General features: G+C 49.3%; 1 protein-coding gene across 2 annotated transcripts in view; it reads right to left on the minus strand.

Moving 5' to 3' along the window:
• Positions 1-2,598: 2,598 nt before the first annotated feature.
• CNNM4 (cyclin and CBS domain divalent metal cation transport mediator 4) overlaps positions 2,599-24,431 on the minus strand; it is a 35,950-nt gene continuing 14,117 nt past the window's right edge. Inside the window, exons 2-8 of one of the 2 annotated variants that reach the window (XM_081833455.1) lie at positions 13,474-13,617; positions 12,980-13,114; positions 11,202-11,371; positions 10,805-10,901; positions 9,360-9,422; positions 5,506-5,687; positions 2,599-5,209 (exon numbers count right to left, since the gene is read on the minus strand). In XM_081833455.1, coding sequence (XP_081689581.1) covers positions 5,012-5,209; positions 5,506-5,687; positions 9,360-9,422; positions 10,805-10,901; positions 11,202-11,371; positions 12,980-13,114; positions 13,474-13,617 — 989 coding nt within the window. In that variant the 3' untranslated portion in view covers positions 2,599-5,011. The remainder of the gene's footprint in view (positions 5,210-5,505; positions 5,688-9,359; positions 9,423-10,804; positions 10,902-11,201; positions 11,372-12,979; positions 13,115-13,473; positions 13,618-24,431) is intronic. The other variant, XM_081833456.1, reaches the window with a different exon arrangement.

Consider the following 24,431-nt stretch of genomic DNA (forward strand, 5'->3'; position numbering starts at 1 on the left):
GGAAACAAACTTAACAAGGCTTTTTTCTACAGGGATCCAGATTGTTTTTGTATTTTCTTTACGTTTTTACGTATTTTCAAATTCCCTAACAAAAGAAGACTTTTCATAAGGGTGCTCATATTCATGTCATTTAAAATCTTCATAAAGAGTCTACGGAAATACATTTGCTAGGTCATGAAAATAATAAAAAGTATAGGCACTGTGGCCACAATTAAGTAAAATGTGTGGAACGCAATGTGCAAAAATGAGCAAATCCATGGCAAATGACCAAAAGAAAAAATACTTTGTGGAAAAACTCTCCAAAGGATGCTAAGAATGTCTCTTCAACATTGTAAATTCAGCGCTGTGACTAGGCCAACCACGTCTCCATGTTTGCAGTTTTTATTATCTAGAGGGTGCTACACCTCACTTGCAGATTACAGAATAAGCCACCAGCAGAAGCAATAATGACACTACTGAGCCTTTCCACTGGATCAGCATGCCTCCTTTGAAGAAAAAAAAAAAACTATGGATTCAGCCCCTTTAGTTCACTCTTCTGTCTCCAAGTCCAGATAAAATGCTGACATTGAAATAAAATGGATGACATCCTTGAAAGTTATATGCCTGGAAAAGTTATTAATTAGCAAAGAACAGTTCCAGAGCAAAGACAGGAAAAACTCCGTATGGATCTGGTCTCAGGTGCCCTTGGAAAACAACCAGTAATCCATATTTTGGAGAAAATCTTTGGGTAGGACAACTGGATCGCACTTGGAAACACAAATGGTCATTTAAACTGTGGATACCCAAAGACAGAAAGAATCCAGTAGGGCAAAGCTGCTCAAGGAGGGATTTTCTGTTAACAATAGAGGCCTCAACAGTACTTCTCCAGCTTCTTTTTCTTCAATGGCTCTGCACCATTCTTTAACCCCATCCCCTGGGTTGTCATTGCGTCAATGGAGACACATGCCACTTGACCTTCAGGTCCCTCATTGACCCTCCCTTGGCGATTTTCCTTACTGCTCATTTGGTTCAAGACATTTCCATGTTTCACCTAAATACTTATTCGTGAGTTTTAAACTCATAACTATTGTGACTTCACTGGCTAATTTTTGCTTATTTCTCAAGTCTGCAAGTGTCACTTACTCCAGCTGGTCTTCCTCGACCATCTTGACTAGGTTGGGTCAAGGTTATGGGAGCTATGTGCTCTTCCCTAATAGCATCCAGTATTCACCTTTTCGTAAGACCCGTTCGTTCATTCATTCAACAAGTATTTCCTGCAATGTACCAGGTACCATTCTAGTGCTGGGACTATGCGGGAATGAGAAAGGCCCTGCCCTGCCAGAGCTTAGGTTCTAGCATGGGAACAACAGACAATATACAAATCCTCATTTTAATATCTGGCAATAAGCGCTATGGAGAAAAACAAAGCAAGATAAGGAAATGGATAGAGGGATTGGGGCCATGCTGTTTTAGATGCGCTGACCAGGGAAGTCTCCAAGGAGGCGACATTTGAACGGAAGCTTAGATGAAGTGAGGGGGTGAGCCTCACAAAGACTTGGGAGAAGTGTTCCATGTGGAGGAGAAAGGAAATCAAAAGGTCGTGGTGTGCCTGTCTCCCTCAGAGACTCTTCCTCACTACACTCAGAGGGGTTGATGGCACCTGGCATGTAGCAGGGGCTTACCCATGTGTCAGATGAAATTTATTCTTGTGTCCACCTGCTTTTGCATCTGTTATTTTATCTACAATGTCCTTTTTTCTCCCTAAGTGCATCCCTTTTTTTAAACATTAGCCCCAATTTGTCTGCTTTGGTAAGCCTGGCTTGCTTGGGCCCCTGGCCCCAGCACACTCTGTTACACACCGTAGCCACAGTACCTATGGGCACCGCACGAGTCCACACACACAAACCTCAGGAGTGAACGCAGTGAGGTGACTCTCAGGTAGACCCTTCAGGGGTTGAGCTGTCCAACTTTGAGACCACCACCAGCTCATGAGCAAGGACAAAGAGGCAGCTGCATGTTATGAAGCAAGGCGATCATCCTGTTGGATCAGGCTCCTTTTTCCTTCAGCCCCCAGGGGGGAGAGGAGAGGCTATCTGTCCCCTCTAACCGCCCCGTCTGGTACCTGCAGGCAGAAGACTATGGTGTCCATTTTTACAAATTCCTCAGTGTGGCAGCTGAGCACACTTGCTCCATCCATCTCACAGCAGCTGCTACTCTCTAGCTCCTGGGACAACAGCCTTGATTATATATATTTTGTAAATTTCATTTCTGCTTCCTTTTTACTGTTCAAACAGTCCCAGGGCGCCTGGGTGGCCCAGTTGGTTGGGCGACTGCCTTCGGCTCAGGCCATGGTCCCGGAGTCCTGGGATCAAGTCCCACATCGGGCTCCCGGCTCAGCAGGGAGCCTGCTTCTCCCTCTGACCCTCTCCCCTCTCGTGCTGTTTCTCTCTCTCTCTCTCTCTCAAATAAATAAATAAATAAAATCTTAAAAAAAAAAACAGTCCCAGAATACTTGCCCCTTGCCCTGTCATAGGTGACAGCCAACCACAGCCACCATCTCTACGACAGGTACTGAATACTGACAGAACTCAAACAGGCAAATTGTACACTCACCAAGACTTCCTATTTCATTTTTTATTACCAATCAAAAATAAATTCCATATATTGTTTAGCAAATATTATCATTGTCTTGTGACAAGACACAAGAGTCATAACAACAAAACTCCCCGAGAGTCAAACTCATAACAATGCCAAAATAAATCACAAAAATATACAAATTAAAATCTTATGCAAAATAAATACGAGTTATTCGCTACGGTGGCTGTGACTTGCCTACCCATTTGGAGGCCATTTGCGACAGTCTCCCTTACATGGGAAGACACGCAGGGGTGCGCCAATTCCAGGGTACGGCTCGGCCCAGGAACCAGAGGTTGGAATAGGAAGTGAAAAATTGCACTGGGAGGAGGAAGTCATCGGACCAGTAATATTTGGAGATAATTATGACCCTCTGCAAGAAGTGATTATAAGTGGGGAAAGGGAGGACCATCTGTTGGTGGTAACCGTGTGTGCAAAGAGGTAGCTGTGGAAGTGTGTGCACCTGCTCCTTTTACTTCACACACTCACTTGGTTCAGGCCAATGTGGTTTGCCCCACCTGGCACTCAGGACTCTCAGGAACACAGCTTTGCAAGCTCCCATGTGGACTCGGAAAGCAAGCTGCTCCTGTAGAAAACTGAGGGGTTTCCCCCCACAGGGTATAAAGGTCTGGTGGGGCTTTTTTCCTCATGACTGAGAACCTATGGGTGTCCCCACCTTCTCTCCAGACTTCGAGGAATAAATTCTGTGACTAGGGGAGACTTCAGAACCGGCCAGGGGCAAGTGTACTTGGTGCAGACACTTCCTGGTCCCAAAAGCTAGGATTCTCCAGGCGCCTGAAGAACAGAGCACTTGGGGTGACAGAAGTCACTGGCTGAGGAAAGGGTTAATAACTACTACTTAGGTGGAAGGTGTACAGTCTCCCCTACCTGATCTTGGGCCCCCAGCAACCTTTCCACCCGACAAAAGGGCCAACATGGACCTTAGTCCCACAGCCTCCCCAACAGTGGCAAGCCTGGGGCTCTGCAGCAGGGCCTCATTCAGCCCCAGGGAAAAGGCACTGGGGCAGAATTTCATGTGGGGGGCGGGGGAGCTCTCAGGATCCAGTACCACTAGCTTCAGCAAAGGCCAGGATGACAACTCAGGCTAGGATTACAAAGATGGGGGAAACAGGGCTGCCAGTTGTGTGCCTTTTAGGTGGAAACATCCTTTCCTGGGTTTTTTAGGTGTGTGAACAAGGTTGGGTAAGCCTCAGCCACAGAGGAAAGGGCATGAAGAACCTGCTTAGGTTGGCTTCCTATGTGTCCTGCTGTCCTCAATCCCCAAGAGGCAGTGGGCTTTGGGATGAGAAGTAGGGAGTCTGGAAAGAGGGGCTTCATAGGTCAGTGACTGACACTTGACTTTCACTGCAGGGTGGGAAAGGGGATGGTCTTAATTGCTACCAACACAGATGCCCGTGACCAGGTTCCCTCCTGGAACTGAAAGGAGTATCTCAGACAAGTCACCCGTAATGTAGATGTTCTCCCACCTAAGGGGAAACCTTTGGTAAAAGTAAGGGCAGGGCCTGGGGAGCAGGGGTAAGCAACCTTAAAAGTGTCAGACCCTGCTTAACACTCTGAGTCAAACCAGTAGAGACAAGGGTGAGAGTCCTCAGCCTGGCCCAACTCACCAGGAGAGCCCATCAGCGGAGTCCTAGGAAATTCCAGGATCCAGCAGTTGACAGGAGTAGGTGTGCTCCTCTCTGTAGCTGGGAGTACCATGTCCCTCATCACAGTTACCCAGAATCCCTCGGCCTCAGCAACGTCAGACAAGCCTCAGTGCATGTGTCCAGGCAGTTGTTCTCAGCGCTATTTGGTTCTTTGCTTCCTGGAAGGAACTGTCTTCCTCCCAAGAGAAAACCTTCCTCCAGTGGGCCTCTGGGATACCATCTCTGGAGGAGGACGAGGAGGAGGAGGAGGAAGAGGAGGAGTGGGCTCCCTGAATCAGGGACATAAGCCAGAAGGTCACGGCTGGGAGCAGATTATGGCTATTGCTTCCTGGGGTGAGAAACCCTACCCCTTTTCATTAAAGTTTTTGTGGAAAAAACTTTTTTTGTTTTAAATAAAGTTCCTTAACCCTGTCTTCCCTTCCCCATTCCTTTCTCCAAACAATATTTAAAAAGAGGAGCAGTGAGCCTAGTTCAGAAATTCTCTCAGTAAGAAACAGCCTTGCTCATGGTAGCTGGCCCACTGCCCTGCCAGTCCAGGGCTGGGCAGCTGCTAATTTGGAGCTATTCAGAGGTCCCTGTCAGAGGCCAAAACTCCCCACACTCTGGGGGCCATCTGGCTGCTCAGTTAGACAGGCTATCTGTGCCCCTTCTGGCCTAAAAGGCTCCCTATCGTCATGTGGGCCCACTGGGGAGACCCCCGCGGGGCTGGCGGGGGACCCCGGGCCCTCCTGTCAGATGGCACTCTCATGGGAAGCTTTGTGCAGCAAAGAGTTGCGCTCATTGAGAAGAGTTGTGGTCTCATCTACCACGGGCAGCTCGGACTTCCCGGCTAAGTTCTCCGTGCAGATGGTGCAGCCATCCAGGGGAAACTGAGGGCAGTTCTCCATGCGTGAGGCCAGGAGCCCATTCTGGTACTGTTGCCGAGTGATCTGCAGGAGGAAGGGATGAGGTTCACAGAGAGTCGGGGCTGAGAGGCAAACCTTCCAAGACCCAGGGAAACAGTGCTAGCCAGGGTTGGGGCTGGGGGTCCAGAAGAGAGGACTTGACCAGCTGGAGAGAGTGAGGAGCACGAATAAGGAGGACACACATCTAGGGTCCGGGCCCTCTGTGCTGTGTGTGGTGGATGAAAAAGAAAGAAGCTGCTGATTCCTGAGGCAGAGTGATCCAAATGCCCAGGACGAGGAAGACAGCGCTGCCCAGAGGGAGAGACACAGGAAGCACCCACCTTAATGTACTGGAGGTCCATGAGCGCCCGGACACTGAAGTCGGAGATGTACTGGCCCAGGATGGAGCTGCCAAACTGGTTGGTGCTGCTTGCCAAGGTGGCTGTGCTTGCGAGATCCGTGCGGTCCGGGTAACTAAGGGAGGCCGAGCGGCTGAGGGTGGCGGGGTGGGATGGGGAGTGGTCTGTGGGGAGAGACACACGGTCAGGCCAGGAGCCCCCGGTGCCCCTCAAAGCCTCTTGTCTAACCTGTCCCGTGGACACGTGGGAGCGGGGCCCCCACTGGAATGGAACAGTTCTTAAGGACAAACAAGCTGCAACTGCAGAAGGTCTGACCTCATCAAAGCAAATGAGTTAGTTTGTTTAGAGGTGTTGTGCAGTATTAACAAGCCTACCAAAGCAGAAAACAAAAACCAAAAACACAAAATTTAGGTCTACAGAAGCCCTCATGTCCCAACAAGTCATCAGTCAAGGGCAACACAGTGATTACCCCTCCACGGGAGACCAGGCACTGTCCCTGTCTCCACAGCAGCTTGTTATCAAGGGACATATGCTGCATACGTGTCAATTACATTAAAAGGAAGAACGTACAGCTTGTATCCTCTCACGACGCATCCACACAGACCTCTCAACATGACGCCCTTTTCACATCTTAACTTGCTTTCAAGAGGTCAAAAGTGTATTCTGCACAAGACCCGTTCTATGTGGAACAGACCTGCCCACGTGTGTCTGCTGCCCCCCCGCCCCCCGTCAGTCTGACAAGGGGGACAGGGGCAGCCGGTCCCTCTCCCAGGAGCCTCGTGCTCCCAGAGCTCCAGGCCTCCCACACTGCTGTCTCCCCCAGCCTGGTCCAAGTCCCCCTGCCCTGAGGCAAAGCCTGGGGGGAGGGGGGGAGGCGCCTCCTCCCCCAGGGGCAACAAGGCCTCCTGCAGCCCCTTGTCAGGAACAGGGGATGACTCAATCGCAAATGAGGAAGGAGCAGACTCCTTATTTTCAGAAAGGAACTGTACACATACTGTGCATCATTAGCTCTTATTTTTGAGAACACTTAGAAAACAGTGAAATACACAAGAAGTTAATCGTGAAGGCATGCTGGCTTCTTTTAAGCAAACAGGAAGTGGACTAAGCTTATTTACTTAGTTGAGCACTAAGTTACTAACTAACTACTAAGTTAGCTATTTTAACAAACATCTCCGAAGAGAGCTAACATAATGAATCTGGGTGACTGAGTGACCAATACAGCTTTAACTGAGATTGAACTCAGTAATACCCTGTCTTTGAGTTTCCTTCCTAAAACTAGGAAAATATAGTCTGGATAGTCTATTATTGGGCAGTGTACAATCATTAAGAGGATCATGTGCGTGTGTCACTTATCCTAACTCAAGTAACACCTTTGATGAAGTTCTAGAAAAGAAACACAAATACTATGGCTATTACCTAATATTTCACATTAATCATTTGGAAGATGATGGAATGCTTTTAATTAATGCTTATTAACACTCTAGAAATTGAATTTAGAAACAACACAAATTAGTGACATGGCCTTTTAAAAATAGAGGCCCTAAAAAGAAATACACCAAAAGACGAAACCTTTGTTTCTGAATAATGAAATTATGATACTTCTTAATTTTCTTTTTTTTTTTTTAAGTTTTATTTATTTATTTTAGATGGAGAGAGAGACATCGCTAGCAGGAGGGGCAGAGGGAGAGAATCTCAAGCAGACTCACACTGAGCGCAGAGCCCAACGCAGACCTTGATCCCAGGACTCTGAGATCATGACCTGAGCTGAGACCAAGAGTTGGTCACTTAACCAACTCCGCCACCCAGGCACCCCAATACTTCTTAATTTTCTTAAGACTTTTTCCCCTTTTCTCAATTTTCTAAATAAGCTATATTGCTTTTATGATTGAAACAGAACAATGAGGGGAGCCTGGTTGGCTTAGGCTGTGGAGCGTGTGACTCTTGATCTCCAGGTTGTGAGTTTGAGCCCCACACTGGGTGTGGAGATTACTTAAAAATAAAATCCGGGGCGCCCTGGTGGCTCAGTTGGGTAAGCATCTGACTCGTGATTTCGGCTCAGATCATGATCTCAGGGTCATGAGATCGAGCCCAGCGTTGGGCTCCACACTGGATATGGAGCCTGCTCAAGATTCTCTCTCCCCCTCCGACCCTCCCCTGCGCTCGCTCACTCGCTCTCTCAAAAAAATAAAAAATTAATTAATTTAAACCTTAAAAAATAAAACAGAATAATAAATGTGTAAAAAATGACTTGGTAATTCTATTTCTGAAAGGATATCCTATGGACACAATCTTAAACACAGATAAAGTTTTTTCATAAAGAGGTTTACATCATGGTGTTATTTAGAACACAGACCCCAATGACTGTCCATAAGGGGGGATAACAAATGAAGGCACGTGTGCTTGGGGGAACACTGTGTGGCTCCAACAAGAAAGCTGATGGAAAAGCATCTCTGCTCCTGTATTAGGTAAAAACAGCAGGATCCAAGCCATGGATGCATTAACTCCTGGCCATTATGAAACAAGAGCAAGCGCAGAAGAGAGAAGGGAGCTGAGGTGTTGGCCAAGGAAGACCAACATGGTCCACAGATGTCATCCACTCAAAGGCCGTTAGCAGCTTCCCACTTCCTATCACAACCAAAAGCTGGCTGTTTGAAAGGGACGAGTGACTTCTAAGTCACCTTTTTACCTTTTTTTTTTTTAAAGAGAATCAAGAGAAAAGTGTGCTTTGGTACAATGGAGAGGGAGAAAAAAAGCCAGCTCTACGAATATAAAATGGGAAACGATGGACTCTGGTGATAGGTGTTTAGGACTGTTGGGGCCCCAGGAGCTTCTTTAAGTTACACACCGAGACTGGAGCTCAAAGGCACTTATAAATGCACTTAACCTCCTCAGGGCTCACCAGGCCAGGCCAGAATTCTGATGGGGAGACCAGCACCTTTTGCTACCCCCTGCCACCTCCATTAAGTGGGACGGGAGTCCCGTGAACGGAGTCAACCAACACAGTTACCAGCAATCCTGGCCTAAGGCTCAGGAGTGTGACGTATCAAAGGCCAGAAACAGCATGTGGCATTGGGCCTTTTCCTCAATACTTTCTGACTGGAATGTCACAGTTTAGTTGTAATCGAGAGAAAAACAGAAATAAAAACTGAGCTCTACCCGAACATTTCATACCCAGTCTCTCACTGCTCCTGACAATTCTAAGAAGTGGGCACATCTATTGTTCCCATTACACAAGAGGGAACGAAAGACTGAGAGGAAGTCAGCTCCCGGAAGCATTTTAGCTAGCCAAGTGCAGAGACAGCATTCACACGGGGCCGTCTGCCCGGGGCCGCACTTCTGATGCCCGGCGGCTGCCTCCCCCTGGCAGGCAGACACCAGCAGCAACAGAATGAAGAGCAAAGCCTGTGAAGAAAGGAGGAAAGTTTTTTAGAGAAAGCTGATGAGATGACAAGGCATATTCTGATATTTGTGAGTGGCCTTGATCAGGGGGGTGCGGAACAGCTGGGCTCACTCGGCCTGACCAGAAGCAACCCTCCCTTCCCACTCTAGCTGTGTGTTGGTGTGCGCGCGCACATGTGCACATGTGTCTGTGTCTTCTCAAGGACTGAGGACCTTTGGAGAGGCCCTTCCAGGACCAGGGCAAAGCCACCCAGTAACTGGGCCTGAGGCCAAGCAGAGCCGGTGCAAATCAGGCTGGCCCACAAGTGTGAACAGGTGGAATGGCCCAAGATGCGAGGGGGGAGCCCCAGTGGCTGCTGGGTGAGGTTGATAGAGCTGTGGTATGTGGGCTCAGGCGATAGGTGGCAGTGCAAACTTCTCCAGCCATGCCGTGTTACCTGAGAGCCAGGAGAGCAGGGAGTTCCGCTTGCCAGGCGGACACCCGACCTGGGTTGAAGGCACTGGAGCAAAAGAGGAAAAGGTCAGCGATGGGTAGGGTGAGGCGGCAGAACATGGAGCCACAGGAACAGGATGGAGAAGCAGACCTGCTGGGGGCCAGTCTCCCTTGGGCAGAGAGGGGGCACAATGGAAAGGGGGACATGGCTCTGATGGGGAGGGAGCAGACCAATGAGCCCTGCTCAAAGAGGGGCAGAGGCTCCCACAATGAAGCCATAGCCCCCCGCCCCGCCCCTCCCCCCCCGCCGAAATCATCTCTCCCTTCTGGCCACTTCAAGTGGGACCTCCAGGAGTGCCTCCAGGTCAAAGGACAGAGCCAAGGACCCTGGCCCAAGCTTCTGAGGCATCGCTGCAGAGAAAAAGTGCCTAGAAGAAATGTCCCATGACCGTGTGCCCTAGACAAGATTTCCCCCAGCTGGCTGGCGAGAGGTGCTCTTGGGAGGGGCCGAGAAGTCCTCCCTAGGTCCAAGGCATCCAAGCAGGGGCCCCCTGCGCCAAAACCCAGCTCTGGAGCCTTGTCTCCTACTGCTTCCTTCCTGGAGCCTGCTCCTGCTGGGAGAGGGGCAGAGCTGTGTCACGCCAGTGGATAAGCTGAGCTGTATCAGTATACAGGGGTGCCCTGGCCACCTGCACACAGGGTCCTCTTTGTCAAAGGACAGAAACAGGCATAGCACAGAGGCTCTCCACGAGCCACACACACACATCAGTGTGTGGCCCGTCCTCCAGCCACAAAGTGGACTTTCACTTTCCAGCCTGCAGCAACCCGGGGCCCCACTCAAGGCTCAAAGGGGCCATGCAACTAGCAAGGAGCTGATCTGGTGCCCACTCCGGCCACAAGGCCCCCTGGCAACAGGAGCCTGAGCCACCCAGGACTAGAGAAGCAGAAAGCACCACAGTGACCAGAGCGGCCCTTCCCTGGACTTCCCACAACCTCTCCTGGGGGGTGTGTCCAGTCCCCTCTTTGCCCCAAGTCCCTTTATGCCATCAGAACCAGCCCTTAACCAAAAGGCAGTAGCTAAGCCCCCTGAAAAGCCAAGCCCATTTGCACTCTGCCTGGTAAACAGGCCCTGGCCTGACTCCTGGCCATGGACACCCTGGACGCCCTCACTCCCCACCTCAATTCCCCTGCCCCCGTCTCCGTGAGCAAGACCCTGTAGCCTCCGTCCACCTGCCTTCTCTCATTCTTCCCGCTGCTACGGCTACTAGACCAGCTGGCCCAGTCTGCTGTCGTACATCCTCCCTGCTCCAAGGCCAGTCAGGGCTTCTTGCTTCCTATCACAACCACATGCTGTCAGCTTTCCGGGGCTCCCCGACACGTCCTTACTCCCCATGGTCCCCCCCAACCAGGTACGCTGGAGGGCAGCACGGAGGCAGCCCAGTGACTCACCAGAGGTGGGCGAGGACAGGGCCATGGTCCCATAGTAGGAGAAGGCGCCTGTCTCAAACTTCATGTTCTCCTTCCCGGCCTCCACCTCCACCTTCCCCTGGAAGAACACAGGGTCAGGGTGACAAACAGGCTGAGAAGGAAAGCTCAACTGAGGGAAAAAAAGGACGAGGTAAGAGGGAGAAGTGAGGGCGAGGAAGAGTTGGTTCCAGAGCCCTGACGAGCTCAGGGGCCCTGACCTGGAGGCTCCAGGGTAGCCTCTCAAGAAGAGGACAGGCAAAGGGGGAGCAGAGGCTCAGGGGCAGGCCACACGCAGGAAAGCCCTGCATCCCCCAGCCATCTCAGCAGGTGAAGAGGGCAGAGTGGGCACAGGAGGGCAGGCATGGAGCAGGCTGCTCACCTGCAGGATGAGGATGAAGTAGTCGGCCGGCTTATTTCGGGTGTACAGGTAATGGCGGATGTAGTATTTGTTGTGCTCATCAAACTTGAGTTCCTGAATGACATCTGGGTACTTGAGCAGCCGAAGCAGGATTTTCTCTGATATCAGAGAGGGGCTGAACTGGGGAACCTCTGTAGGAAGAGAGAAGAAGAAGACTTCACAGGGGGCCCTGGCCGGGCAGCACCAGGAACACAGTCACTGTGCTTGCTCACTGCTCAGGCCCCCCTTCCCTTCGGTTCTGCACCTCTGTGGGAAAGCAGCACCCCTTGGATCCAGACTGGTTAGACTCGGGTCTGCCTGCCTGGGCTGGAATGGTGGTTCCTGCGCTGACAGTGCATGACCTTGGGCCAATTACTTAACCTGTGTCTCAGTTTCCTCATCTGTAAAATGGGATTAAAAACTTCACAGGGTTGGGCACCTGGGTGGCTCAATTGGTTAAGCATCTGACTCTTGGTTTTGGCTCAGGTCATGATCTCGGGGTGGTGAGATCAAGGCTGCATTGGGCTCTGCAGCCCGCTTGAGAGTCTCTTCCTCTCCCTCTTCTCCCTCTGCTCACGCTCTCTCTCTCTCTCTGAAATAAATAACTTTTTTTTTTTTTAAAGATTTTATTTATTTATTTGACAGAGAGAGCGAGAGAGCACAAGCAGGGGGAGCAGTAGAAGGAGAGGGAGAAGCAGGCTTCCCGCCGAGCAAGGAGCCCGATGTGGGACTCGATCCCAGGACCCTGGGATCATGACCTGAGCCGAAGGCAGATGCTTAACCATCTGAGCCACCCAGGCACCCCTGAAATAAATAACTCTTAAAAAAAAAGAAAAAATTTCATAGGGTTGGGGCGCCTGGCTGGCTCAGTCGGTAGAGCATATGACTCTTGATCTCGAGGTCGCAAGTTAGAGCCCCATGTTGGGTATAGAGACTCCGTAAAAAACAAAACAAGAACAAAATACACTTGGTAGGGTCATGGTAGGTTAAAGGGGATAATACATGTAAAGCACTTAGACACATGCTTGGCATATGGAAAGTGCTTCATAAATGTTACCATCATTATTATCATTAGCACCATCATCAATATCCTGGCAGGAAAAATAAAGAATTAACACCCTTTAGCAAGTGAGGGTTGGGAAGGAAGTCAGATTTGGGGGGAGGGAGGGAATAGGCAGGAGCTTTTCAAATCAATCACCCAGGTTCCCAAAGGGGCTTTGAATCAGGGGTGAGAAGAGAGGAATGTCATTGATCTAGAGGTGAAGTCCTGCTGGCCCCAGCGTATGCAGGCAGAGGGGAGGGGGCAGTGACGAGAACAGAGCTGGATTCAGGCTCTGAGTACATGAGTCAAGACAAGCGCTATGGACCCACGCCATGTGGAAGGGCCTCTTTCTCCCTCCTCCTCCCCAGCATCCAGGGGATCCCCAGTGCCCACCTCAGGTACTCCCAGTGGTTCTTTTTTTTTTTTCTTTTCCTTTTTTTTTTTTTTTGGCCTCCCCCCTCTCCCAGTGGTTATTTTCAGAACTTGAATGCTTCCTAGAAGTTTGCAATGACTACCCATCAACAGAGAAAACAAACCACAAGGAGCACCCCAGGGATGGAGGGAAGCTGCCTCGCCCCCTTTCAGAGGCAGCCATGTTTTCCCTGCACCTTTCACCTGCCACAGCCCTTGTGCCATGGGAAGAAGTAGCCAGAGACCCAGAAGGCCCCCTCCGGGACTGTATCCCACCAACACCTGAGGGCCCTCCTCTTGCTCTTACCCGTGGCCAGGAAGCGATGAGCAGCCAGAAGTAGCTGAGGTGAAATTTTCACCTTGAGCTCATTGTCAGCATCTTTGAAGGCTGAGAAGTCACGTTTGTTCTTCTCAGATACTCGTTTCCGGCTTCGGTTGTCAGCTGTGAGAGAAAGAATCTAGAACTGAGAACACTGTCCCTGATGACTCCGGAACAGACTAGAACCTGCCCCCCAGCTCCCAGCTCTGCAGTGCCCTCTTCCACACACAAGCAGCAGTGCCTGCATCAAGGCGGGGTCCCTGGCTCGATGCCGAGGCACGACGCCAGGAGGAACAAAGGTGGCTTGGTTTCACTGATCCGAGGGGCGAGCCCGCTGCTCACCCTGGCCAGTGTGAGGCATCCAGTTCCTGGGCCTCAGGGTGCTGGGCCTCCCACATCCCTGCACTGTGGCCTTCCCACCTAAGGACACCCAGGGAATGAGCAGGCAAGGGGTTTCGGGCAATGGAAAGACTGGAACTCACTGTACATATCCGACTCGTCCAGGATCTCAGACTTGATGATCTCCTCAATGACGTCTTCCAGCGTGACCAGGCCCAGCACCTCGTAGAAGGGGTCACCTTCACCCTCGTTGTTCACCTTCTGCACAATGGCCAGGTGGGACTTCCCTGGGAGATGCAATGAGTCAGACAAGAGCAAAGGGCCCAGTCATGAGACACCGCCACCAAAATGTTAACATATTTAGGGTCATGAGTCACTGGGGTGGGGTCATGGGTGGTTTTTTTTTCCCTTTTCTGTATTTCCTGAAGTTTCTGCTGCAAACAGATACGGCTTTTATGAAAAGGGAAAGCAAAAGTATTTTTTTTAATTAAAGATCTTTCATTTCATTAAAGGCATTTCATTAAAGACCTTTTGTTTCATTAGAATGAAAATGGCAAGGTCCTGCCTGGTGCCATGTATCAGGGTCTCCTGAGAGTCCTGGAGAAGGGAAAGACCCACAATGACAACCTGTGGACAGTGAGCCATCGGTTGGAGATGTGTATGCGCCAACTGGACATGGGGTTCCTCAGACGGCCCACACTGCCCACGGGGCCTCCAGGGCCACTCACATTCCTTCACCCTGCTCTCCTTGGCAAAGGCCCCAGCATGTACCCAGGGGCCGTGATACTGCCCAAGGCAAAGGCTCTCAGTTCCCAAAACCATTAACAAATTAGCCCAGGCTGTAATTAGGCCAGGCAAGTACTATAATTAGAGAAGGGCCACCCCTTCAACCTAAAGCAAGAGAAAGTCAGAAGGCAGAGGGAGGGGAGGAGGGACCCTTCACAGAAGCTTTGTCAGGGGGCTGGGGAGGGGGGGCAGGGCTTTCCAGGCCCTCCTTCCAGGTTTCTATCCTGTTCCTGTGCCCCTCATTCCAGTGCGTGACAGGAGGGAGACAGCCAAGGCTTGGCCTGCACTTCAGTTTGGATGGAACTGTGTACCCCACACAGGGACACAGGTTTGGAGCAGCCTAAGGGAAAAAGCCCTGGGAGAGCTGAGAAGGTCAAGCCAGGGTCTCCTGGGCAGCTTCCCCTTCACAACCAAGTCTGAGGGCCCCATCGAAGGACTTCTCTGTAGAGGGCATTTTCCAAGGCTCCAAGGCCACTGCAGATCCCCCAACCCCAGGATGTGCTCCTCAGAACTCCAGAGAGGTGCCAGTTCTCAGGACCAGCATTTAAAAAAATAAAATAAAGGAGAAAGATATCAGAGTACGACACATGTGATGGGGGGGGAGGGTACTGTTTTGTGCAACTTTCATCATCACGTGCCAGTCACTGTGATACACTCATCTCCAGCTCCGAGTTGTGGTCAAAAAACTTTCAGCACCTTGCTAGAACTATGCACCTAGACCAGACCTAGACAGAACCATGGCTAGACTTGATCAAAGACTTTCCGGTGTCTTCTAGACGTGAGCCAACTAGAACAAGAGACCCATCAAGGGCCTCCAGCGGGCAGCAGCTACTCAGAGCCAGGACCCTGGGGTCTGGCCCCCCGGGCCTCTCTGCTCTGCCTGCTGGAGGCTGGCCACCCAAGAGTGCCTTCTAAAGAGAGAAACAATGCTCTCCATGGTCTAAGGCAGTCGGCTAAACTATGCCATCAGGTGGGAAGCTTTTCCACCTTCCAGACTGGCACGCTCTAAGACCGGTAATGCCCAGTGTTGGGGGAAACAAGCGAAACAAGCATGCCCTCACAGGTCCTCGGGATGATGGGCAGGTAAACGGGCGCACTTCAAGAGGCCAATCTGGCAGCATGACTCAAAACGAAAGGTCCCTAACCTTGGACTCAGAAATTCCACTGGTAGGAAGTTGGATATAATCTTCTCCAAAGCAGGAAGACACAGAAGCAAAGAGGTTCAACAGAAGAACATTGTTTTTAACAACCTCAAACCAGAAACCACCTAAATCAATAGCAATGGACCAGGAGTACTGAGGGGGGCCACCACTGCTCTGGGGAAAAGGCAGCAGGCTGAATGGACAGAACGTGGAATGAAGCCCAACACAGGCTGCTGGTGGAAGAGCAAGCAGAGGGACAGACTGCATGGTGCCCGCTGCCTCTGCAGAGACTCGGGGAGCTGGGGGAGATGCTGAACTGCCTTGAAATGCATAGAAGAGGTAACAGTGGTCTCCTCCCGCGTTAAGTAGAGCTTGGGGGAGGGGTCCTACTACCCCTCCTTACTCTGGCTCCTTCTAACATTGTTCTATTTGATGGGCAGGTTTTACTCTAGAATTTTTTTTTTTTTAAGATTTTATTTATTTATTTGAGGGAGAGAATGAGATAGAGAGAGAGAGCATGAGAGGGGGGAGGGTCAGGGGGAGAAGCAGACTCTCTGCTGAGCAGGGAGCCCGATGTGGGACTCGATCCCGGGACTCCAGGATCATGACCTGAGCCGAAGGCAGTCGCTCAACCAACTGAGCCACCCAGGTGCCCCAACTCTAGAATTTTTTTAATTGAGAAAAAAATCAGGGGGAAAACAAAAATAAGGGGAACACACAAAGGGAAACTAGCGAGAGTCTAGGGTGAGCAAGGACCGACCCTCTGTGCCTCAACTGGCCCAGACTAAGTCCCGGGGAATGGGATATGTCTGAAGGTGGCTCAGTCAGCAGAGCCTTGCTCAGAGCCCAGAAGTCAGAGCCCCTACGCAGAAGAGACACAGCTTCAATAACCTGAGAAAAACGTCCTCCTCCCCACCAAACCTCCAGTTAACCACGGGCTCACAACAAATCCTGACACACAGTCAGGGGTCGCACTGGGCCACACCGGGAAAGGCTGGTGGCTTCTCTAAAGGATAGAAACATCCGTCCTGCAGAGGAAATGAGCTGATTCCTTGAACCCAATCTTGCCGCCACTCTCAGCCCTCCAGCCCTCTCTCTGAGGATCCTTTGTGTGTGGCATCAGTGGTGCGTGCGGGCGCCCTCTAGAGACAGGGAACTTGTAGGTGTCCAAACCCGGGACACCGCCCACAGTCAGCCCTGCTCGGAGTGCTGAGAGCCCAGTGTGGGGCGCTGACTGTGGCTGGCTAGCTGGGGCCCCACACACAGGTGCTGGGCTGGGGGACAGTAGGTTACCCTCTGCTGGCCCAGCCATGGGACTCTGAACTGCGTTTGCCTTTTTCTAATTTCTCTGCCTGGAGGGGGCTTTTTTTTTTTTTTTTAATGTTCTTAGCAGTTGGGTATAGAGTTTGGAGGGTGCAGGAGAGGGCTGGGCCAGAGATTCTCCTCCTTGGCCAGAGAACCTCTCTTGCCAAGGTCACCACTGACCTCCAGTGGTGGGGTTTCATGCTCAGGCTGCAGCTTCTGACCAGGGGTCACTCTCTCCCGCTTCCTGGAAACCCTCCCTCTCCTTGGCTTCAGGCACACAGCTCTCCTGGTGTTCCTCTGACCTCAGGGCTGCTCCTTCTCCCTGACCTCTTTATGTGAGAGGGTCCCAGGGCTCAGTCCTTGGACCTGGTCCCTTGCCTCATGACTTTAAATACAAACTGTATGTCAAGGTGTCTCAAATAAACACTTGGGGCCCATCCCTGTCCTGCATCCTCCAAACTCTATACCCAACTGCAGGCTGACAGCGAGCCAGCTCCTCCAGATGCCTAACACCTTGAACTCCACATGGCCCAAACCAAGTTCCTGCCCTTTCCCCGCCCAGCCTTCCTCATCTCTGTCTGTCCAGTCCTCATCTCTGTCTGTCCAGTAGATCAGGCCATGGGGGAGTAAACTGCGCCTCCTCTGTTTCTCTACCCTTCTCTATCCAACCCTTCCATCAGATCCCGTCAGTTCTGCCTGCATCGGACACCTAGACTCCAGCCACTTCTGGTGGCTTCCACTGCTACTATCAGTCTGGGCTACATCATCTCCTCCTCATCCACACAGCTAGACTAGCCTCTGGTCAGCTCCCTGCTTTATCCCAGAGCCCGGGTTGGCTCTCAACACAGCAGCAAGAGGGGCACAGTCAGGTCACCTCATGCCCCACCAAGTACCTCCAAGCGGCTCCTTGACTCACTGCAAGGAAAAGCCCCACCCCCCACAGTGGCCCCGGTCTCAGGGCCCTTGATGCTGACCCTCTCCTGTCCCTACTCCTTTCTCTCCAGCGCTCAGGTCAGCCACAGGCCTCCTTGCTGTTTCTCATACCAAGAGGCTGCTCCCTTTGCCTGGCTTGCTCCTGCCCCACATAACTGGGTAGCTTGCCCCCGCTGCTTGAGGTCTTTGTCCAAATGTGGCCCTTAAAACTGCGACCCCTCCTCCAGCACCCCAACCCTAGTCATTAAAGCACCTAAAATACATGATATAATATGCTTATTCATTCTATTTATCGTTTATGGCCCGTCTTCTGCTAGATTTTGAGCTGCATCACAGCAGGGGCTTTAGTCTGTGTCCCCAAAACTCAGAATGGTGAGTGGCACACAGCAAGTGTTTAATGGATGGATATTTGTGGAATGAATGACTCAGTTCACACGTTTCCTTAGGAGAAATGTAATCAATGCAAAGGGGGAAAGGGATGAAGACTAGAAGAATTCTTTTGAATTTTAGTAATTAAGAAGTTTCTATAATTCAAAAATCATTTTTTATTTACCTTTTAAAATAAAAGAGCTGGGGGCGCCTGGGTGGCTCAGTTGGTTGAGTGACTGCCTTCAGCTCAGGTCATGATCCTGGAGTCTCTGGATCGAGTCCCACATCGGGCTCCCTGCTTGGCGGGGAGTCTGCTTCTCCCTCTGACCCTCCCCCCTCTCATGCACACTCTCTCTCAAATAAATAAATAAAATCTTTAAAAAATTTAAAAATTTAAAATAAATAAATAAATAAAAGAGCCAACTGAGGACCTTTATTTATGATCCTCATTGTATGAAATTTAAGTCTACTACAGAATTTTTATCTTAATGAGTTGCCTCATTTTATGATTAGTGTCCATTCAACTGGATAATTGGATTTTGGGGGTGGCTGGGATGAGAAATCCCCATTTTTCAAAGTAGTCCTTGTTCATAGAAAAAAGACTGAGGAAATACAGCAAAATGCTCTTATTTGGCTGATCCATGTGAAATTGTTGATATTTGACCATTTTTGACCAACCACAATGACAATTTCATATGATTAAACCTAAACGTATGGGGGGTTCATGATGGTTTGTTTCTTTCTTACACTTTTCTGAAGAGAAATTCCAACCTTTCCAAAGTCAATAGTATTAATTTTATAATTTTATAATCAGAAAGAAATACATTCATTAAAGTAACTTTAAAAAAGACTCTCCTACTGCTTCCTCCAGGGACTTGGGGCTTCTTGCACCTTTTAAACTCACGCACTGTTGGTAAGGGGCAACCTGGCTGTGGGAACGGAGGCACCTTGAAGCCACCCTCGGTCTACTCTGGGCTACACCTGGCTGGCAAGCTTGCCCACTCTGCCTTCCATCGACCTTTGTCCAGCCTTCCACAGTGCCCATCTTAGCAAACTGCTGTGTCCTCTCCCCCCGCATAAAAAACTTTATCTCTCAAAGACCGTAAGAGAAACACATTACAAGGTGCTGGGTTTCAAAGTCCACTAGGTCCTGGAGAGGGCCCTACTCACCAGCTCCAGCTGCCTTTTCTCATGCAGAAAAATCCAGAAGCCCCAGATCAGACAAGGGATTCCCACTACCCTAAATGGTGTCCTGGGCATCTTCCCCACTCGTCCCCCAGCAAATCCCAGCCCCCGACCTCCCAGGCTCCCAGCACAGGCCCTGAGCTCTCAGACACCTCCCTTGGGGAGAGGTGCTGGCCTGGCTGCCAAAAGACGGGACCTCGGGCCACGGGTCTGCACTTGCAGGCAACAGGGCACCCTGATTTCCTGGGAATCCCCCCTCATTCCTCCCTCCACCCAGGCCAGGGGCAGGATTAAGCTGACTATTAATAGTGCTGACCTCGACCAGCAGGAGGGGCAGCCCATCCCAGCAAGAAGACACAGGTGGGGGCATGCTTGGGCGTAGGCGAGGAAGCAGAGAAGCCCATCAGCAGGAGACACACCCCTGCACAACCTTCCGCCCTGGCACCCCTCAACAAGAGGCTGGGAGAGCTATACACAACAAGAAGTTTCTGTTAAGTATCCCTAAGTAGAGAGGACCAGACGGGAGGGGCAGGAGGTGAGCTGTTCAATCAATAAGCAACTTAAAAGAACACTGAGGAGATCCTTAATTTTAATATAAGTTAAAATCTACTGTAAGACCACAGAGACGAAATCAGTGCAGTACTGGAGAGAACAATGGCATTTTTTCTTCAGGATTTGGCAGCACGTGTCAAAACGGAAAATGTGCAAGACCTTGGCCTCAGCCATTTCTTCCACTTCTAGGAAAGACCTTAATACAAAGGGAAAACCTGGGCCGGTGTGCAAGCTGTGCCCAGGAGGGTCCATCCAGTGTGGTTTATGACACACTACTGCAGCCACTAAAAATCAGGCTGACGTAGACAGAAATTTATTTAGAGAGAGCAGTTCACCATTTGCGTAAAGCAAGAAGTTACAAAACAAGACAGTAAGTGAACTACGCCAGTTTCTTCTGCTTAATGCATTTTAAAGTCAGCATATGTTACTTTCTTGTTTTTACATTTACAATCAGAAAGGATAAGAATGATGTCTCATATTGAGGGGCGGGGAGAAAGCAATATAGTTGGTTCATTGCTGACTTACTAGAAAACACACCAAAAAAATTCACATTCGGAGTGGTGGGAAAAGGGGGGGCCTTTCATTTTCTAATCATTTTCCTCCTTTCTGAAAGTTTCTACAATAAATTTATTATTTATTTTTACATTTTATTTCTTATTTTCTACAATAAATTTATTATTTATTTTTACATTTTATTTTTTTAAGATTTTATTTGAGAGTGTGTGTGTATGTGTGTGTGTGTGAGAGAGAGAGAGATCAGAGCGGGGGGGAGAGGCAGAGGGAGAAGCAGACTCCCTGCTGACCAGGACCCTGAGATCATGACCTGAGCAGAAGACACGCTTAACCGACTGAGCCACCCAGGCACCCTACTTTTACATTGTAATTACAAATATATTACAGCTTTCTGCACCTTGAGTTTTACATTGAGCGATGTCACTGGAGCACTGAACTCCCTTCTCCTTCCCCTGTGGAGTGTCCCACTGGTGGATGCCAGGGTGGATTCAACCCTCTCCCTGTGCTGATGGACACACACTTGTTTCCCGTTCCTTCTACTGCAAACAGTGCTGCCATGAAAATCCCTGTGCTCCGTCATTTGATGCATGTGAGATCCCGATACATCTACAGCTGCAGAGCTACTAGGTCAAAGGGTTTGTGCACTGGCCAAATCTGTCCAAAATCTCCAAACTGCCTTCCCTGGTAGGGCTCCCTGATTTCCACTCTCGCCAGCAGGAGTTATATCCACTGGCTCTTGATTCGTTCCTTAATGCCTGGTACAAGGCTAAATACACAGCAGGTGCCCAATAAGTAAGCCATCAATAAATACAGCCACTACAGCTGGTTTATATTTTTAAAAGGAAAAGGAAAATGGAAGGCAAAACAAAAAGGAAAAAACTGAGTGAAGCAGGAAGAAAAAAAGACAGGAAGGAACAGGAGGACAGCTGCAGGGAAAAGAGAAATGGAAATGCAGACATTGCAGCCCAGTTGCCAAAACAGAAAAGCATTTCTAGAGACTTACCAGGAGACTTGCCCAGCCATTCTGAGCAAGACAACAACGCAGCCTGACACTGCACGTACACACACAGCCCAGCCGTCTGGGACCTTCTAGAACAGGGTCGCCAAAAGGGCTATTCATCCCAGACTCCGTTCACATTTATTTGTATTCCAAAATAAATAAGCGACTTTAGCTTTTGTTTATACAAGACTGACAGTGGGCTCTGTCCCCACGGGAAGGGGCTCCTGGCCTCACTCAATCGCTCTCCAGCCAAGTGAGAGGAGCTACAGATGAGGTGTGCCCAGTGACACGGTTTACAGATCATGTTAAGCACTTTTAGCCAAATCAATGCTCACAAAATGGACCGTCGCGTAACAAGACCCCTGCAAGGAAATCCCAGAGTGAAGGGAACACGAGTAAAGCAAGCACGGCACCTACAAAGTCCAGAGTGGGTCCTCTCCTCCCCCTGCCAGCCCTCAGTCAGCAGGGGGAACACCAGTAGCGGGGGGGGGGGGTACGACTGAGGAATGGTTGGCCAAAATAATTCAAAATTGTAAAGAAACGGTTTGAAGGGACGCCAAGGTGGCGTCCCCCTTTCAGTCATTGGGCATCTGCCTTTGGCTCAGGTCATGATCCCTGGGTCCTGGGATCGAGTCCCATGTTGGGCTCCCTGCTCGGCGGGAAGCCTGCTTCTCCCTCTCCCACTCCCCCTGCTTGTGTTCCCTCTCTCGCTGTGTCTCGCTCTGTCAAATAAACAAATAAGATCTTAAAAAAAAAAAAAAGAACATATGTATTAGTAAAACAGTACGTGTATACAATTTTTGAATGAATGGAGGTACAAATTTTTAAAACGTTTTTTCTAATAGGGTGGCATGAACAAAAAAGTCTGGAGAGCTCCCTTTTGAGCCCTGAAGGTGGTGGCCAGACCTTCACTGTCCCCTCTCAGAGGAGTTACTCGGGTGTCCCCCTCAGGGCCCACCTCCCCCCCAGCTATGGAACAGTGAGGGTGAGCATGTTCTGGGGAGGGGGGCCCAGGCACTATCCCTCGCACATCTACTATTCACGGGAGGAAACTGAGGCTCAGGGAAGTCCTGTCCAGGATCATCACACTGCGGGGCGGGGGGGGGGGGCTGGAATTCAGAAATGGGGCTTCTCTAAATAATATTCTTTTAACCCAAGCACCCCAGGGGTGAAGCTGTTGACAAGCGGATGTCAGGAGACCCTAAGACTGGTCTCTCACCCAGGGACAGGGCTTCATGCCTTTGATTTTTTCATTTAGCCAGCAGTCTCTAATTTTTTCACCTTTTATGATGGAAACTATCAAGCGTCTACAAAAGTACAGGAAATAATGTAATTACACCCTCAGGGCCCTTCACTGAACTTAAACAATTAACAACTCCAACTCCTGTGGCCCATCTTGTTTCCTCTTCCCTCCTACCCACTTCACTGGCTTATTTGGAAGCAAATCTCAGATTTTATCTGTAAACATCTATAAGTTTTACAGGCATTTGGGTTAGTATCTCTAAAAGATAAGGACTCTTACAACACAGACCACAGTAGAACACAATACCACATCTAAATATACAATTCCTTAAGATCATTAACATCAAGTGTTCTAATTTCCCCAATTCTCTTATAATGATTTTTACACCTAATTTGTATACATATATGTATATATTTTTTTCTGATATTGGTAACAAAAGTGCAAAGGACATTAAGATCACTTATAATCCTGCCTTTCAAAGACAACTACTGTTAACTATTTTTTGGGGTTTTTTAAAATTAGATAATTTGTAAATACTTCACATTCTCTCTATTTTCCCATGTCATAAAAATTTTTAAAAATTGGAAGGCCTCATAATATTTCATTGTACACATTTGTAAATAATCCCAAACCCCACTGGGCTCTTAAATTGTGCCCCCCCCTTTGTTCCATTATGAAAATCTTTGTAATAAATATATTTGGTTATATCTCTGTCCTTCAGATACATTCCTAGAAGGAGAATCACTGGGTCAAAAGATAGGTTTGGGGCTTTAAGTTTCTTAGGTTATCTAAGGAGTGAGGTCAGATCTAATGCTGATGTCTTTGTTCTCAGGGATCTGGAAACCTCTCCTGGAGCACACAGCCAGGGGCAGTTCGGAAGGCAGGGAGGAATACACAGAACTAGAGCTATTTTGTGCCACCGAAGAAAATGAAGTGGAGAGAAGGTGCTGGCCCGGCTGACAATGCCTCCCTGAGCATGGGAAGGGCAGGGGCGAACGACCGATCAGGAGGTGCCAAGGGGGTCCCCAGCCATCCGTCAGCACCACCAGCCTCCTTTCGACTTCGGACTCTTACAGCAAACTGCTTCCCCCTTTCTCCCTGTCCTCTCTTCTCAGGAGCACCTCTGGCCTTGTCCTCTATTATCCTGGCTCCTGGCCATCTAGCCCCCCACCCAGGAGGAGCCCCTTCTTTATCATGCCTCTCTGTTCAACTGCTTACAGACTCAGAGCTCCCTTACTGCCCTGGGAAGCACCCATTCTTTGGCCCTGTTTGTGCAACCAGCTAGTAACCTACAGAAGATTCGATCTAAAAGATGGACCATTATTAATGAGCCCACATGTCCCATGTTTGTTTGTCACAAAGATGTAACAGGAAATTGTTAAATGCTTAGCTGACTGACATCAAGATACATTAAGTCTGGGGCTAGCTTTCTAATTAACGTAGTAATCCTATCCCCATCACAAAAGAAAAAAAAAAAAGAAAGCAAGCATTTTTTTTTTACCTTGGTGAGCCCCCAGTGGTAACTGATAATCACATACTGTGTCCAAATGTTTACAAACTATAAAAATCATCCTAGACCTCACATCCAAACCTGAGAGGAAGAAAACCTGAAGCAACATTTGGTTTGGGGCTTATACTGTTCAGGGGAGGAGGTGGAAGAGGGCAAGAATATTACTTGATATGTTCAAACTTGCTCACCCAAACTGGGCTATTAGTTAGAAGAGGGAAAGGACTTAATTACTAAACAATTATTTTTCCTGCCATAAAACAAAAACCAAAACCCTAACAGAGATATCTTGTAATGTCTTCCTCGGTGGTTGGTTGTTTAATGGCTGGAAAAAACAGGGGTAGACCTCTTTCTCTCATGAACACAGATGCCAAAATTCTAAATAAAGATATTGGCAAATCAAATCCAATGATGCGTGGCAAGGATCATACATCATGACTAAGTCAGGTTTATTCTGGTTATGCAATAAATGTTTATGGGTGAACATTCAAAAATCAATCGGTATAATTCAGAATAAAGGCAATAAATCAATCATCTCAACAGTTATTTAAAAAGGATTTGGTAAA

Source organism: Leptonychotes weddellii, chromosome 10 (assembly GCF_054177405.1).
Source record: "Leptonychotes weddellii isolate Sample4059 chromosome 10, ASM5417740v2, whole genome shotgun sequence".
NCBI lineage: Eukaryota > Metazoa > Chordata > Mammalia > Carnivora > Phocidae > Leptonychotes > Leptonychotes weddellii.